Raw genomic sequence first — 17,856 nt, 5'->3', positions numbered from 1 at the left:
AGGGAACATTATTGTGTTTGTGACGCGAACAGTTATCTTAATCCGCTTGTTAAGTGGTGACGTGTCGACCTTATGATACGTCACATCCGGGTCCAAGTTGGCTGAGTCCCTCGTATTTTCAATATGCCACAGTGCTGTGTGCCGTACTGCTTCAACAGGTCCGAGTCGAAAAAAAACTACCCAACTGTCTTTTTACCGCTTTCCTTGCGATTAGATATCATGAAGTAATATTTTTGTTCATAATTCAATGTAAAAAGGTAAACTGTCATTGTATATTCATTACACGTGTTTCAAGCTTTTTTTATTTTATTTCATATAATAATGTGAGATTCTGGATTTTTACTATATAAGCTATACTGATTAAAAGTAAAACCAAAGAGTTAGAAATGTCAGTTTTCATGTAATGAATTAAAAATATGACCGCTTAACTCTTGATGAGGTGACATGAAATGAAATAATGACATGAACTTTTCATGATATTCTGATTACCTGAAGTGCACTAGTGTACTGCACATCTTGTCTTATTTGTATCTTAATGTATGTTTCTAATATATATATAATATATTGTATATAATAAGACCTTTTCTCGTCCAGACCGCTATTGAGATGGACTAGACATTTATGACTCGGGTAATGTTTGTAAATCCAATTTCCAACGACAGCAACACGAGTTCCTTAAGTTTTCCACAAACAGAATTTATTTTAACTTTCTTCTTACATTGACTTATCCGTTAATCCAAGTTTCTTATAAAAACTCACTATGTTCGCAATTGGCGTATAACAAACAAAACTACGATCATAAATCTGTTGCTCCACGTCCTCTTTCTTTCCGTATATTTGATAAATATTGTCGGTATATAGTCAGTACAATTCTGCCCCCCGCAGGCTCCACCGAAGAGGACTAATGAATAACAGCATACACTGATTACCAGGAAAAATCATCAATAGCTGAAATACCAAGTCTCCACCTCAAATAAGTATTCTTTAACCAAACAGAAAATATTTATGACAATAAACATAGATCATTACAATTAGTGCAATATGGATCTTACAATATATATATATTGTTAGGTTTTTCGGAACATAAAAACGTACATTTAATATGGGAAGTGTTCCGGCAATCACCCACGTGCTCCCTTTTGTTCAAAATGGCGCCGGCCTTGCTCCCTTTGTTCAAAATGGCGCCGGCCAGGCTCCCTCCCTGACTCCTACCGAGGGGGGGGGAGGCGGAGCCCTGGGTTTTTTAGCACATTTCATTGGCTCCAACAGCAGCGGCGGAGGAGGAGCCTAGACTAGTTTAAAAGAAGGGCGCGCTCAGACGCCGGCTCTCTTTCTTTGGTGGTTGTGTTTCTAGACTGCAGGAGAAAGGAGCGCCGATTGGCTTAGCTCTGACATATATTCACAGATCATTTTTACACTTAATAAAGTGTTTTGAAGAGTACTTTCTGGACTTCCCGACTGCTTCTTCAGGACCTCTTGAACTAAAAGATTCGTCCTAACAAATGGTAGCAGAGGATATGGTTCATGAGGTCCGAGGTGGCATCGAATTGATTCAGCTGATCAAGGTAGGACCTGGAATTCTGAGGATCTTTTGTACTCAGTACAAGGCGCGCGCCTACTTAAGGTAAACAGACGTTCTCTGTATATATATTAGCTGCATTTATTATTTAGCGTATTGAGTGTAAAAGTGAATCTCGGAATCCGTAAGTGTCTGATTAAATTACTAAAGTATCATTAGATAGTTTAAAACTGTGAATATATGCCGAAGCTAAAAATTTGTGTTTCCTGATTGCTGAGTTCGAACCAGACCGGTTAAAATAAATGGTAAAGGGCGCCATGTGTTCGACAGGGCCGGGCCCGGAACACAATTGGAGTGAGGGAAGCCTGTCTGTTTTGGCAACGGGGCAAGAACCTAATTCGAGTGTAATAAATTCTAACGAATTCGTCTGTTTCGGTAACGGAATTCGGGTAATTTGATTATTAATCTGAAAGGAGTCTGGCTGTTTTGGAAACGGGACTCGGCTAGTTCGTCTGTTTCGGTAACGGAATTAGCCTAATTCGATCGTTCTAAATTATAACTAGCCTGTCTGTTTTGGGAACGGGGCTGGAATAATTTGATTATTCTAAATTCTAAATTGGGTTCGTAAATAGTACATCAGGAGTTTGTTTGTCAGTGTTTCTGTGTGTATTTGTCTGTAACTTTTCTGTCTGTCCGCCATTTTGGCTCTGTCTATCCGCCATTTTGGTCTTGGGAACGCAGCGTGCTTTTCTGTCTATCCGCCATTTTGGTCTTGGGAACGCAGCGTGCTTTTCTGTCTATCCGCCATTTTGGTCTTGAGAACGCAGCGTGCTTTTCTGTCTATCCGCCATTTTGGCTCTGGGTTGCGCATCGTGGTTTCTTTTGTTCGGCGGCCATATTGGCTCCGGGCGCGCAGCGTGATATCTTGCTGTATGTCGGCCATTTCGGCTCTTTATGCGCAGCGCATTTCTGTCGGATATCTTTGCCTTTGTATGCCTGGATTGGGTAAGTGCTGCAGTTAATTTTATTATTTTATTTTATTTTATTTTATAATCTTAAGATAACTGAGTTAAGATGAAGTATTTGTTATGGTACCTTATTAAGGGTGTTTTAATGTGGGTGGCGTCTGAAAGAATCCAGGGAGTTTTGCGACGGGGAGTCGAGTCTTTTGTCTCGGTTCCTTTTGAAGAGCCGCGTATTTACATGGTGACTCCCGGAAGAGTCGGTTCCTTTGTTTCGGTTAGAAGAGCCGGTTCATAGATTCGAATCATTTTACGACACATCGCTAGTGATTATACAGTTTGAAAAAGTTTTATGTCATTTGAAATGACACATTACACATCCCTAACTGTTTTAATTGTTGCATCAACATGTTTCTTCTATTGCATTTGAGTTAAGGACAACGTTCCTTCTATTGCATTTGAATTAAAGACTACGGTTGTGAGGTTTGTATCCACTCCTGTTACACCGAAGAGACCCCCCCCCCCCCTGCTGTTTACTCGGTGAGTACATTTTAAATGTTACTTTCTACTTTTTACTTGAGTAGATTTTTAGAGTAGTAACTTTACTCGTAATTAAGTAAGGATTCATTGGAATAATAGTACTTTTACTTGGATACAGTTTTTTTTTGGTACTCTTTCCACATCTGATTAAGACATATGTTAATATATTAGATTATATATTGTCAAAGCTTGTGTTTATTTAAGAGTGATGTCGTGTTTTTCTCTGTATACAAATGCTGAATACAAGTATAAGGTAAAAGCGTCTGCTAAATGCTGAAAATGTAATGTAAATGAATAAGATTAAAATTATTTGAGAGTAACACAGTGCTTGTTGATTGTGATAAGAGATTTGCTGGGTGTGTTGGTGCATGTATTGTTGAGAGATTGTTCTATTGTTTCTTTGTTCTAATGTGTGGGGGTTGTGAAGTAAGGAACACATGTCTACGTGATCCAAAAGTTTAAGGCCTCCATTGTAGTGTTAATGATAAACTTTAGAAATACGGTATGTGCTCCCCTCTGTAGTTGGTAGTGAATTGAAGGAATCCCACTGGGGGCCCTGGACGACCCTCAAGGGGCGGAGCTAAAGTGACATCACGAGTGACTGACATTATCGGCGACTCCCCATTTCTGAGTCTTTGATAGCAATATTAACTAAGTTTGTTATCAGTATCTCTCCTCAGAAACCGAAAGAAGGAGAGGAACGAGTACCATTGCTGTCTGAGGTGGAACCAGGACAGTGGGTCAGGATCAAGGTGCACAAAAGGAAGTGGGATCAGCCGAGGTGGACCGGACCTTGGGAAGTGACTGAAGCCACTTCACATGCAGTCAGAGTAAGAGGGAAGAAAGGTAACAACTGGTATCATCTGAGCCACTGCGTCCGTGCTGAACCTCCGACCAGAACCCTCGCAGGGACTGGACAAGATCTGCAGGCACCCATCCTTGAGGGTGATTCCTAATTCTGCTTAAGGCGGGTCAGCCTAGTAAGAAAAAGGGGACATTTTTCAGAAGGATGGTGTAAGGAAACCATTATCCTGGATAGTGATGGGAAGTATACAGGCAGCCAGCTGAATGCACAAAAATTCAGTAGGGCGGATTTAGTATGGTTGTGTGGAGATATGAGAATCCGGCGAAGGTTGTATGGGAATTGGTCTGGGGAGTGGGCGTTGGTCTTTCTGATTATGCCTTTCAGAATTTACAAGCAGCACGGAGTGGAGGATGCCGCGGACGTCCTGACCAATCACCACAGCCATCGAAGAGACACCCGAGAGGTCAAACCTGGCGGATCCTTCGACAAGACCGTGTGGATTGATGGTATAGGGGTCCCAAGGGGGGTCCCAGATGAATTTAAGGCTGGGAACCAGATTGCTGCAGGGTTTGAAAGTGCACTCTTTTGGTGGGTAACTATCAACAAGAATGTAGACTGGATAAACTATCTCTATTACAATCAGCAGAGATTTGTTAATTACAGTGTTCAGGCCATTGAGGGACTGAGAGACCAGCTAGACCAGACTTCACTTATGACCATACAGAATAGAATGACATTAGACATGTTGTTAGCAGAGAAAGATGGAGTTTGCCAGATTGTGGGTTCATCGTGTTGCACCTTCATCCCTAATAATACTGCACCCGATGGTAGTGTGACACGAGCTTTGGAAGGATTAAGGGCTTTGTCACGAGAATGGAAGGAAAATTCAGGGATAAACAATGAAGGGGTCAAGTGACTAGAAAAGATATTTGGACCATGGGAGGGAGTTATTACGAGTTTAGTGATGTCAGTATGAGAGTGTGGGATTGGCAATTTTAGTGGTGTGTCGGGATCAGATTGGATCCAGGATCGGGAGAATTCGAAATCTGCCAGACTCAAAAGGGTACCCGACTAAAAAGGTAAGGGCGATTTAAGTCCTCATTTAGATGCAATCAAATATTTAGTTCTGAGTCTGGTATGTTGAGAATTCTCTTGTAGATAATTAGAAATAATTACTGATAAATGTTAAGGCGTGGTTCCTCTTTCACTGACAAAGGTATGGTGGGCATGCCTTGACTCCTGGTGAGTCTAAAGGATCCGGTGTGGTTAGAGTCCATGCCAGTTTGGTTAGAGTCCAAACTCAAAGCCTGGTACCAGGTCAGTTGGTCCGAGTCCAACTGTGAAAGCCTGAACGGGTTCAGGTCGTTTGGTTAAAGTCCAACCGTTTGTGTGGTAAGTTATTTTCTGGTCGGTGTCAAGCAGTCGGTCCTGAAAACCAATATAGCAATTGCTTTGTGGAATAATCAGTGGAATTGATTAAGTTTCCTATTGCATGGTTAGCAATTGGTTAGTAAAGTCAGTGAGGCTAGAACTGGTCAGGGAAACTACTTACCGGGGTCTTGGTGAGGTCAGTATGTGTAGGATTGGTAATTTTAGTGATATGTTGTTGTTGTGGTATCCCGTGCATCAGGGTATTAATAGAAAAATTTGTGATAGAAGTAGTGTGTAGAGGAAGCAGAGGGGGGCAGGATCCACCAGTTATCCAGATGATGTTGGCTGATTTATCTAGATATCATGTAGATGATGATGAGGAGGATACCCTTGAAGGTGGGCCGGAAGACCCACTTCGAGCAGTATAAGTGCTACTAACTCTGCTTAATTAAAGGTAAAACCGACCAGACAAGATGAGGAGAGAGGACCAGCACTACTGATCACACACCGTGATGAAGGAAGGAGACTTGGAAGGACTGGCAGAGGCAGACACTGAGGGGACTGGAAGACCCACTCCAAGGGACAGAAGTGCCACTAACTGGACCTGCCTACTGGGAACAAACCACAGCAGAAAAGCCCGGCAAAACCGACTATGTGGAAGAAAAGTCCAGTGGAGTCAACGGAACGGAACAAGAAGATGGGGGAGGATTTAGTTAGACTAGGAGAGAAAAACATAAACATATAGTTCGCAGACACATAGACCATCTTTGAAAACACTAGTTAAGTGCAACACACATAGTTTAGCTACAAAACGCAAGGGGTTAGTTCAGGATTGTTTACAATGTATATATGTTTGGTACTCTGCTATTTTTAGGAAGGATATTCTCTGTGTTACATCGTTTAAATGTTTGTGCTGCTGTGGAAACAGGTAAGACCGACAGGGGAGAATCCATAAGACATTAGGAGTCATGCAGAGACACAGGAGCTATGGGCCCCTTCTGAATATCTGCAGCTCCGTCTGGTGGAGGACAACCTGAACGGACTTCCTGTAGAAGCCACGCACCCATTGTTTTTATTTTATTTTTCTCGTTTTTGATTTCCTATTTTTAAATTGCTTTATTTTGTTTTCCTATTCTTATTTTATTTTCTATTTTTTGTTTGTTTGTTTGGTTTAAGGGTAGGAGCTGTTGCGATAGGTACGGTTCCTTTAGTTTAACTGGTAGCCTTTTATTTTTTAGATACCTTTTATTGTAAAAATTCAGCCCAGTGGCCATGTAAGTCAGAAGGGGTTAAATTGGGGGGTTGCTGACAGCTATCCTTATCTCCTGGAATCTAGAAACACCTAACCTATAGTTAAAAGTTAATGTGAAAGCATTAAGATGCTTTCAAGGGGGGATGGTTACGTTTTTCGGAACATAAAAACGTACATTTAATATGGGAAGTGTTCCGGCAATCACCCACGTGCTCCCTTTTGTTCAAAATGGCACCGGCCTTGCTCCCTTTGTTCAAAATGGCGCCGGCCAGGCTCCCTCCCTGACTCCTACCGAGAACTCCTACTGGGTTTTTTAGCACATTTCATTGGCTCCAACAGCAGCGGCGGAGGAGGAGCCTAGACTAGTTTAAAAGAAGGGCGCGCTCAGACGCCGGCTCTCTTTCTTTGGTGGTTGTGTTTCTAGACTGCAGGAGAAAGGAGCGCCGATTGGCTTAGCTCTGACATATATTCACAGATCATTTTTACACTTAATAAAGTGTTTTGAAGAGTACTTTCTGGACTTCCCGACTGCTTCTTCAGGACCTCTTGAACTAAAAGATTCGTCCTAACAATATATAAAGGTTCACAGGTTTAGCCATAGTTGTTTGCGTTTGCGATTAGGTTCGTTTGGCCCCGGAAATGACGCGTGACGTCACACTTAACAAGCGAATAGCCCAGTTAGCAGCTCCTAAGAGTTCTGTTATCATCCATAATCCTTTGGTGTGTGTGAGAGGTTTTTTATTTCCTTTTTTTCCCTTCGGAGGTTCTCGCCTTTTTCTTCTTGTTGTTCTTACCTCCCTAAAATGAGTTTTTGCAACTTTGGATGTTTGCTTTGTAGTGTTAAACTTTATATTCGTTGTGGAACTACTTTTTGGCGGAAGGTATTGTCAATATTAAAGCATATTTAATATGAAATTCAGGGTTTCTTTGATTTATTTTCTTTTTTTATTTTGTAAAAACCGTTGTATAAAAGCAATAGAACACTTGAGGTCGTGTGTTATCGCGAATAACATCACGGCTGTGATGATCTACGGCACTCGCCTTCGGCTCGTGCCTGCAACCGAATCACAGCCGTGATGTTATTCGCGATAACACACCCCCTCTCCTGTTCTATTGCTTAATTTAACGTCATGTTTTACACTTTGGTTACATTCATGACAGGAATGGACAATTTCTCCAGTTCACCTCACTTGCATGTCTTTGGACTGTGGGAGGAAACCAGAGCACCCAGAGGAAACCCAGGCAAACACCTGGGGATCGAACCCAGGACCTTCTTGCTGTAAGGCGACAGTGCTACCCACTTAGCCACCGTGCCGCCCGAATGTTCAATGAGATTGGTGTAAGAGCTTTGTGCAGGCCACAACTTCTGTCACAACAACAACAGAAAAAAGGTTAACAAAATAATGTTCAATAATAAGACAAAACAGGAAAGCTGCCTGAAATGTGCTAAAGGCTGGAATAGCATGCTAAATTGATGAAATTAGTAGGGCAGTGGTAGGTGTGCCAGGGGTTCGATCAGTAGATAGAGTGGAATTCAGCTCCACCAAGCATCCACAGTTGGGCCCTTGAGCAAGAACCTTAACCAGCTCAGCTCTAAGAGCACCGTATTATAGTTGATGCTGCATTTTATTCCCATTTTCCCAGTCAAGCTAGACTGTAGAAAGAAAAAGGATTTTATTGTACTGTACATGCATGTACAGGGTGGCCCTGTCTGGACACATAGGAAATATCACTAACTATAATTTCACTGATTAGGCATAACATTATGACCACCTCCTTGTTTCTACACTCACTGTCCATTTTATCAGCTCCACTTACCATATAGAAGCACTTTGTAGTTCTACAATTACTGACTGTAGTCCATCTGTTTCTCTACATACTTCTAAGCCTGCTTTCACCCTGTTCTTCAATGGTCAGGACCCCCACAGAGTAGGTATTATTTGGGTGGTGGATCATTCTCAGCACTGCAGTGACACTGACATGGTGGTGATGTGTTGGTGTGTGTTGTGCTGGTATGAGTGGATCAGACACAGCAGCACTGCTGGAGTTTTTAAACACCTTAATGTCCCTGCTGGACTGAGAATAGTCCACCAGCCAAAAATATATCCAGCCAACAGCGCCCTGTTTACATCTGCAAGGTGGACCAACTAAGTAGGAGTCTAATAAAGTGGACAGTGAATGGACACAGTATTTAAAAACTCCAGCAGCGCTTCTGTGTCTGATCCACTCATACCAGCACAGCACACACTGACACACCACCACCATGTCAGTGTCACTGCAGTGCCGAGAATGATCCACCACCTAAATAATACCTACTCTGTGGTGGTCCTGACCATTGAAGAACAGGGTGAAAGCAGGCTAAAAAGGTATGTAGAGAAACCGATGGACTACAGTCAGTATCTACAACCACAAAGTGCTTCTATATGGTAAGTGGAGCTGATAAAATGGACAGTGAGTGTAGAAACAAGGAGGTGGTCTTAATGTTATGGCTGATCAGTGTATAATGCAAGTACACAACAGTGGCAAACAGTGGTGGGTGTTGTACCAGCAACCTTTTGATCACTAGTCCAGTACCTTAACTGCTGAGCTATCTCTGCCCCTTGCAGTACAAAAAACATAATTTTCAAGTGATAAAAGATCTCCACATAGTTTTAGCGATTTGGTATGGTTACAGTAGCATAACCACACAAAGACTTTTTAGACCAGTAAAGAAAGTATTCTGGACGACAAACAAGCAAAAAGAAACAAGACATTTGGTTTGTGAAAATCATTTATTTACTATAATACATAGCAGAGGTTAAATCTTTTAGTTTGTACAACAGGTATGAGGCAGGTCATATGAACAATTGCTTTTTCTAACTACACTAGCAGCAGTGCACTTCCCCCAAACCTACTGAGCCCTTTTCCTGTTAGATTGATTTACTGAGAGAGAAATCCCTCTCTTTTTTTTCAAATTTCATCTCTGTAACCATCCTTTCACATCCGATTTTTCCTGTCTCTAGTCTATTAGATGTCCTCACATTGGTCTCAAGCTAGTTTCCATATGAAGACTGTAAGCTTTCTAAGCAGCATCTTGTTACAGTGAAACCAAATTCAGTACCATCTACGAAAAGCTTGATTCTGTTTTGATAGGAAAGTATTAAGTAGAGTCAATTAATCTAAGCTGAAATTTTAGTACAGCATACCACAAAAAATCTGATTAAGACTACAAGATTATACAGATCTCCAGTACCCCATAGTTTATCAGCAATTTGTGCTGATATATATATATATATATATATATATACACATATATATATATATATATATATATATATATACAGGGGTTGGACAAAATAACTGAAACACCTGTCATTTTAGTGTGGGAGGTTTCATGGCTAAATTGGACCAGTCTGGTGGCCAATCTTCATTAATTGCACATTGCACCAGTAAGAGCAGAGTGTGAAGGTTCAATTAGCAGGGTAAGAGCACAGTTTTGCTCAAAATATTGCAATGCACACAACATTATGGGTGACATACCAGAGTTCAAAAGAGGACAAATTGTTGGTGCACGTCTTGCTGGCGCATCTGTGACCAAGACAGCAAGTCTTTGTGATGTATCAAGAGCCACGGTATCCAGGGTAATGTCAGCATACCACCAAGAAGGACAAACCACATCCAACAGGATTAACTGTGGACGCAAGAGGAAGCTGTCTGAAAGGGGTGTTCGGGTGCTAACCCGGCTTGTATCCAAAAAACATAAAACCACGGCTGCCCAAATCACGGCAGAATTAAATGTGCACCTCAACTCTCCTGTTTCCACCAGAACTGTCCGTCGGGAGCTCCACAGGGTCAATATACACGGCCGGGCTGCTATAGCCAAACCTTTGGTCACTCGTGCCAATGCCAAACGTCGGTTTCAATGGTGCAAGAAGCGCAAATCTTGGGCTGTGGACAATGTGAAACATGTATTGTTCTCTGATGAGTCCCCCTTTACTGTTTTCCCCACATCCGGGAGAGTTACGGTGTGGAGAAGCCCCAAAGAAGCGTACCACCCAGACTGTTGCATGCCCAGAGTGAAGCATGGGGGTGGATCAGTGATGGTTTGGGCTGCCATATCATGGCATTCCCTTGGCCCAATACTTGTGCTAGATGGGCGCGTCACTGCCAAGGACTACCGAACCATTCTGGAGGACCATGTGCATCCAATGGCGGTGCCGTGTATCAGGATGACAATGCACCAATACACACAGCAAGACTGGTGAAAGATTGGTTTGATGAACATGAAAGTGAAGTTGAACATCTCCCATGGCCTGCACAGTCACCAGATCTAAATATTATTGAGCCACTTTGGGGTGTTTTGGAGAAGCGAGTCAGGAAACGTTTTCCTCCTCCAGCATCACGTAGTGACCTGGCCACTATCCTGCAAGAAGAATGGCTTAAAATCCCTCTGACCACTGTGCAGGACTTGTATATGTCATTTCCAAGACAAATTGACGCTGTATTGGCCGCAAAAGGAGGCCCTACACCATACTAATAAATTATTGTGGTCTAAAACCAGGTGTTTCAGTTATTTTGTCCAACCCCTGTATATATATATATATATATATATATATATATATATATATATATATATATATATATATTCTATTTATATCTATATTTATATCTATATTTATATCTCCTCTATTTAGGGAAACAATTACAAATAAAATATGATATTAAAAATTAACCTATGAATGATAAAACAAGTCATTTTACCCCAGTTTAATGTTCCCTCAAATAAGTCGAGTTTTAAAAAAAATCTTGCATAAAAACAAGCTCGTATATCTTTTTTAGCTAATAAAAGTGGCAAATGACATGCAGGTTCAGAAAGGAACACATTTTTGACAGCAAGTAAAAAATGGAAACGAAATAGAGTACAAGTCATGTGCCCGAGAGTTCCAGTGGGTTTTCCCTTCTGTGGCTTTCAGACTGTGAGGGTAGCGAGTCTTACTGCTGGTGGATATGCCAGCTCCTGCGCACCTGTGTGGATGTCACATGGCCTTGGGACTCGATAGCCACATGATAATGTTTTTTTTAAGAAAGTAATTTCTACAAAAAAAGTCCCTTTTAAAAGACAAAAAACAAAGACAAAAACAAGACAAGATTAAGCCATTAAAATAGATTGTGCATGTAGTGTACACTTCAGTGAGTGATTGACAGTTCAATTGTCTTTCCAAAATAAAAGTAGTATAAATATGTCTTCCTCACATATTTGCAGTCACTCTGCAGGCTTGCCAAGTTCACCACATTACAAAACAAAACCTGCAGTACAATTCGATCGAATTCCTCTTTCCCCCCAGGGAAATGAATTGCAGATTTGTGATTTATTTACCAAAAAATAAGCATCAACTTTTCCCATTTTGAAAGCCTAACACGGGCCAAGTCATGTCACTACTGGTGGATGAAAGTTAAATAAGGGGATCTGAAGGTAGCGGGTGCTGAATCTGCTGCGGTTGCAGTGGAGGAGGGAGCTGCAGTGCCAGCAGGGACGTCACCATGCTGTGCCCGGAGTGTGTGGTGTGCCCATGTGAAGATGGCGAGCCTGCAGAATTGGCAGATTCGATGATGTCGCCGCCGTAGAAGAAGTAGTGACACTGTTGGATGAAGCTTTCGATGACCGACTGGTTTAGCTTGGTGGTGGAAAGTGTGTCCTTGTTCTCAAAGTCAGGCCTCATGAGTGTGGGCCAGAAGCAAATGGACAGATTGTCAGCCGTCATCAGCGTTGTCTTGCTCTGCTGGCTCACCCTGGGGGAAAGAGAGGCGAAAATTGAGTGAAATTTAGGTTTCTACGCACACAAAAAAATAGCTGTAGGAAACACTGTAAAACATTTACTCAGTGACTGGAATGCGTTGTGAATTCATAATGTGTTATGTTTATATACTATATATGGTAAATTGTGCAAAATCCATTACAAAGTATTAGTACTGTATAAGGCTGCAACAACAAGAATAATAATAATCTGCTGCTGTTAAAGACTATCCAACACAATGATTGTGATTCACTGTGATCGTGTATTTAACAATAGACCCATATTACATAAACACTGCAAAATGCATGAATGAGAGTTTGGTATTTTAGTCCCTTAGGTCTTTTTCCAGGCACAAATGTGAGTATGGTCACACTGTCGAGCCATTTAACAAAACAACAGAAAAGACACCCATGGGAAATATACTTCATGACCAATCAAATCCTCCTCTGCCTCTGCTTTAAATCTAATCCAGGTTCAATTCGCAGCAGTGGCCTTGCAGCCAGTGGTTCCTGTTGGATCCAGACCAGCCACAACTCTGACCAGGATAAAGCAATTGCTAAAAATGAAACGAAAAAATAATTAGTCATTGGGTGGTGAACCTGTCCAGGAATGACTGGTGGAGGTGTACAGTAGTGTTCAAAAAAATAGCAGTGATTTAAAAAAAGTGAATAAGGCACAAAATCATTATAATAACTTTTATTTCCATAAATGCAAATGCACTGAAAATACTACACTTTCAATTCTAAATCAAAACATTAACAAAATTTAGCCAGTTTGTGTTAATCCTTTACAGAAAGTTAAAAAAAAATGAACATTAGGCTGTTCATAATATAATAGCAGTGCCAGCATTTTTCTTTAAAAACTTAAAAAATTTATGTATAAACTGAAAAAAATGTTTGAGGTTCCACTTTACTTTAAATTACTGAACTAATATTTAGTGGCATAACAATTGTTTCTGAGATCTGTGTTGCATGGAGTCGACCAACTTCTGGCACGTCTGACCAGGTATTCCAGTCCAGGATGATTAGACTACATTCCACAGTTCTTCTGCAATTTTGGTTTTGCCTCAAAAAAGCAAGTTTCAGCTATCAGCCCACAAGTTCTCTAAGTGATTGAAGTCAGGAGATTGGGCTGGCCACTCTATTACCTCAATCTTGTTTGTCTGTAACCAAGATCTTTTGGGTCACTCATGTTGAAACACCCGTTTTAAGGACATTTCTTCTTCGACATAGGGCAACATGATCTCCTCAAGTATTCTGATATATTTAAACTGATCCATGATCCCTCGTATGTGATAAATAGGCGTAACACCATGGTATGAAAAACATCCCCATATCATCATTTTGTACCACCATGCTATACTGTCTTCACAGTGTACTCTGGCTTGAATTCAGTGCTTGGGGGTCGTCTGTCATACTGTCTACGGCCACTAGACCCAAAAAGAACAATTTTGCTTTCACCAGTCCACAAAATGTTGAGCCATTTCTCTTTGGACCAGTCAATGTGTTCTTTGGCAAATTGTAACCCATTCAGGACACGTCATTTTCTTAACAACGGGACTTTGCAAGGAGTTCCTGCTGGTAAATTGGCTTCACTTAATCATCTTCTGTACTCACTGGTAACTTCAGATGTTCCTTGATCTTTCTGGAGGTGATCATTGGCTGAGCCTTTGCCATTTTGGCTTTTCTTCGATCCTTTCGAACAGTAGTTCCACGCTTCCTTCCGCGTCTTTCAGGTTTTGGTTTTCACTTCAAAGCATCTGAGATCATTTTAGCTGAGCAGCCTATAATCTGCTGCACTTCTCTGTATGTTTTTCCCTCTACAATCAACTTTTTAATCAAAGTATGCTGTTCATCAGAACAATGTCTGGAACAACCCATTTTACCTAGTATTTCAGAAGGAAATGTGCTTTGACCAACCTGTGCAACATTTGCCACCCTCCTACCTTAAATAAGGGCCAAAATTGACACCCGTTCCTCTGCAGAATGAATGACTTCACCAATTGAACTCCTCACTGCTATTATTTTGAACAACCCCCTTTCAATTAATGCTTCGATTACTCAGAATGAGTGGCATGCATGTCCTAATTGTTTTGTAAATTTTTTGCTATGTAGAAACAGCATTTCTACTAAAAACAGTGATTTATCAGGTTAATGGTGTTGTACTGCTATTTTTTTTGAACACCACTGTATGTGTGTGGCAGTGATATTTCAGTAGTTAAGGTAACTGGTGGTTCAAGCTCCATCACTGCCTTGTTGCCACAGTTGGCTTCTTGAGCTAGGCCTTTAACTCTCAATCATTTGCAGTGTATACAGACAGAATTGTAAGTTACTTTGAATAAAAGTGACTGCTACATGGCATAAATGTAAATGTGGTGTGTGTGTGTGTGTGTGTGTTTTACAGCTGAACAGTATAAGAAAATGACTTTTACCTGTTAAGGTGAGTAATTACAAATTTAAAAACTTCATAGTTCACAGGAGGAAATTTCCCCACTATCTCCTTCAGAACTTGCAGTCTTTCAATGTGATCCACGATTTCTACAAAGACAGATGCAAATACTTCTTAGAATTTACCAAGTCAAAATATGTATTTTATATAATATCAAGAAACATCATCACAGGCAGGTAAAAAAGATGGACAAATTTAAAAATGCAATGAGGAACTTCAATACAGAAGCAACGTTTAAGTCAGCATTAAATTACAAATTGTGTTTGATTAAAGGTACCTGTGCACAATCAAAGTCTCTTTTTCAGACCATATCTGAGTCAATGTTTTACAGTAGTTGTAAGTCACTTGAATACTCTAAATGTGTTGACACCAAGTCAAGATGGCACGAAATGCTGTACCATAAGTTGCTTATATTAACATTTGTATCACAATGGTCTACAAATCCCACATTGCATGTTTAGGCTTTGAATAACAAAATAAGTCTGATTTGTTCTGTTGGATGTGACACTTCTTGCTCTTCTTGTATTTTAAAGCATGTATGTGATACATCAGCATGTACTGATGCTACAAATTTTTGTGCTATTCCTTGAATAAGTTTTGCCACTTCGAATTAGTGGCAAATTAGTCCAGAATGGGTCAAAATTCACCCACAGCAATGTAAAACAATCATCACAATTTATTACAGATGATTACAAGTTAGGGTGCAATTATTTTATCACATGGGTGAAATATGTTTCAAATAAATCATAATCTTCAATAAATAGAATAAACATTTAAAAGCTGCCTTTGTCTTAAAATTAACTGGAAGATCTGAAACATGTAAATGGGGTAAATTAGTGACAGTATCAAGCATATTATATGTTATAAAATACATAATATATATTAATCTTAATTTTCAGTCTCTCTAAAAGAAGAGCAAAATCATCTCTTTAAAATGGTGGCGATGAAACTAGTGCGAGACCAGTCCCGACACATTCGAAAAGTGTGCGCTGACGTCATTGTGTAAAAATGTTTGCTCAGAGCTCATTGCACAATAGCTGCCTGAGTGAGAAAAGATGACTGTAAATCCGGTAACAGCTGAAACGCGAAATGAGAGTGAGGACAACTGAAGGGAGTAGAAGAGTGAGAGGCCTGTGTGAAAAAGAGAAAAAGCAAAGAAGGGGGAGAGAGTGTGCATGTGAGCAAGAGAACAGGGAAAAGGGAACACAAATGAGGGCAAACGAGAAAAGTACAGCGAGAGCCATAGAGGGGGGAAAAAGTGAGGATACAGAGTAAGCGCATGTACAGTGTGTCACAAAAGTGAGTACACCCCTCACATTTCTGCAAATATTTTATTATATCTTTTCATGGGACAACACTATAGACATGAAACTTGGATATAAGTTAGAGTAGTCAGTGTACAACTTGTATAGCAGTGTAGATTTACTGTCTTCTGAAAATAACTCAACACACAGCCATTAATGTCTAAATGGCTGGCAACATAAGTGAGTACACCCCACAGTGAACATGTCCAAATTGTGCCCAAAGTGTCAATATTTTGTGTGACCACCATTATTATCCAGCACTGCCTTAACCCTCCTGGGCATGGAATTCACCAGAGCTGCACAGGTTGCTACTGGAATCCTCTTCCACTCCTCCATGATGACATCACGGAGCTGGTGGATGTTAGACACCTTGAACTCCTCCACCTTCCACTTGAGGATGCGCCACAGGTGCTCAATTGGGTTTAGTCCATCACCTTTACCTTCAGCTTCCTCAGCAAGGCAGTTGTCATCTTGGAGGTTGTGTTTGGGGTCGTTATCCTGTTGGAAAACTGCCATGAGGCCCAGTTTTCGAAGGGAGGGGATCATGCTCTGTTTCAGAATGTCACAGTACATGTTGGAATTCATGTTTCCCTCAATGAACTGCAGCTCCCCAGTGCCAGCAACACTCATGCAGCCCAAGACCATGATGCTACCACCACCATGCTTGACTGTAGGCAAGATACAGTTGTCTTGGTACTTCTCACCAGGGCGCCGCCACACATGCTGGACACCATCTGAGCCAAACAAGTTTATCTTGGTCTCGTCAGACCACAGGGCATTCCAGTAATCCATGTTCTTGGACTGCTTGTCTTCAGCAAACTGTTTGCGGGCTTTCTTGTGCGTCAGCTTCCTTCTGGGATGACGACCATGCAGACCGAGTTGATGCAGTGTGCGGCGTATGGTCTGAGCACCGACAGGCTGACCTCCCACGTCTTCAACCTCTGCAGCAATGCTGGCAGCACTCATGTGTCTATTTTTTAAAGCCAACCTCTGGATATGACGCCGAACACGTGGACTCGACTTCTTTGGTCGACCCTGGCGAAGCCTGTTCCGAGTGGAACCTGTCCTGGAAAACCGCTGTATGACCTTGGCCACCATGCTGTAGCTCAGTTTCAGGGTGTTAGCAATCTTCTTATAGCCCAGGCCATCTTTGTGGAGAGCAACAATTCTATTTCTCACATCCTCAGAGAGCTCTTTGCCATGAGGTGCCATGTTGAATATCCAGTGGCCAGTATGAGAGAATTGTACCCAAAACACCAAATTTAACAGCCCTGCTCCCCATTTACACCTGGGACCTTGACACACGACACCAGGGAGGGACAACGACACATTTGGGCACAATTTGGACATGTTCACTGTGGGGTGTACTCACTTATGTTGCCAGCTATTTAGACATTAATGGCTGTGTGTTGAGTTGTTTTCAGAAGACAGTAAATCTACACTGCTATACAAGTTGTACACTGACTACTCTAAGTTATATCCAAGTTTCATGTCTATAGTGTTGTCCCATGAAAAGATATAATGAAATATTTGCAGAAATGTGAGGGGTGTACTCACTTTTGTGATACACTGTATGTGTGGGAGCGTAAAGAATCACAATAGGAGCTAGTGAGAAAAAAGCATAAAGGATTGAGCATTGAAGTAAAGGAATAGCAAAAGAGAATAAGAAAAGATGGGGGTGGGGGGGTAAGTAAGCAAGAGAGCAGAAAGCAGAGGGAGGTAGATGCTCGAGAGAGCACGAGTAAAAAGCTAAGAGAGAGGAGAACTAGCTTGCAGGAGCAGCGCCACACGAAGACATCAGCCTACTGCTGAGCGTCTGAGAACAGATCAGGAAAACGTTAGGAGCGCTTAGCGGGGGGGGGCTGCCAGCCTGCTGGGACT

General features: G+C 41.4%; 1 protein-coding gene across 1 annotated transcript in view; it reads right to left on the bottom strand.

The window, feature by feature from the left end:
* Positions 1 to 11,034: 11,034 nt before the first annotated feature.
* The window catches only part of arhgap5 (Rho GTPase activating protein 5), a 75,435-nt gene continuing 68,613 nt past the window's right edge, over positions 11,035 to 17,856 (bottom strand). Inside the window, exons 6-7 of the mRNA XM_063007380.1 lie at positions 14,655 to 14,760; positions 11,035 to 12,218 (exon numbers count right to left, since the gene is read on the bottom strand). Coding sequence (XP_062863450.1) covers positions 11,882 to 12,218; positions 14,655 to 14,760 — 443 coding nt within the window. The 3' untranslated portion in view covers positions 11,035 to 11,881. The remainder of the gene's footprint in view (positions 12,219 to 14,654; positions 14,761 to 17,856) is intronic.

This window comes from Trichomycterus rosablanca, chromosome 13, assembly GCF_030014385.1.
Source record: "Trichomycterus rosablanca isolate fTriRos1 chromosome 13, fTriRos1.hap1, whole genome shotgun sequence".
In the NCBI taxonomy this organism is placed as follows: Eukaryota; Metazoa; Chordata; class Actinopteri; order Siluriformes; family Trichomycteridae; genus Trichomycterus; species Trichomycterus rosablanca.
The sequence above is the reverse complement of the archived record's forward strand: the minus strand, read 5'-3'. Positions and strand labels throughout refer to the sequence as shown.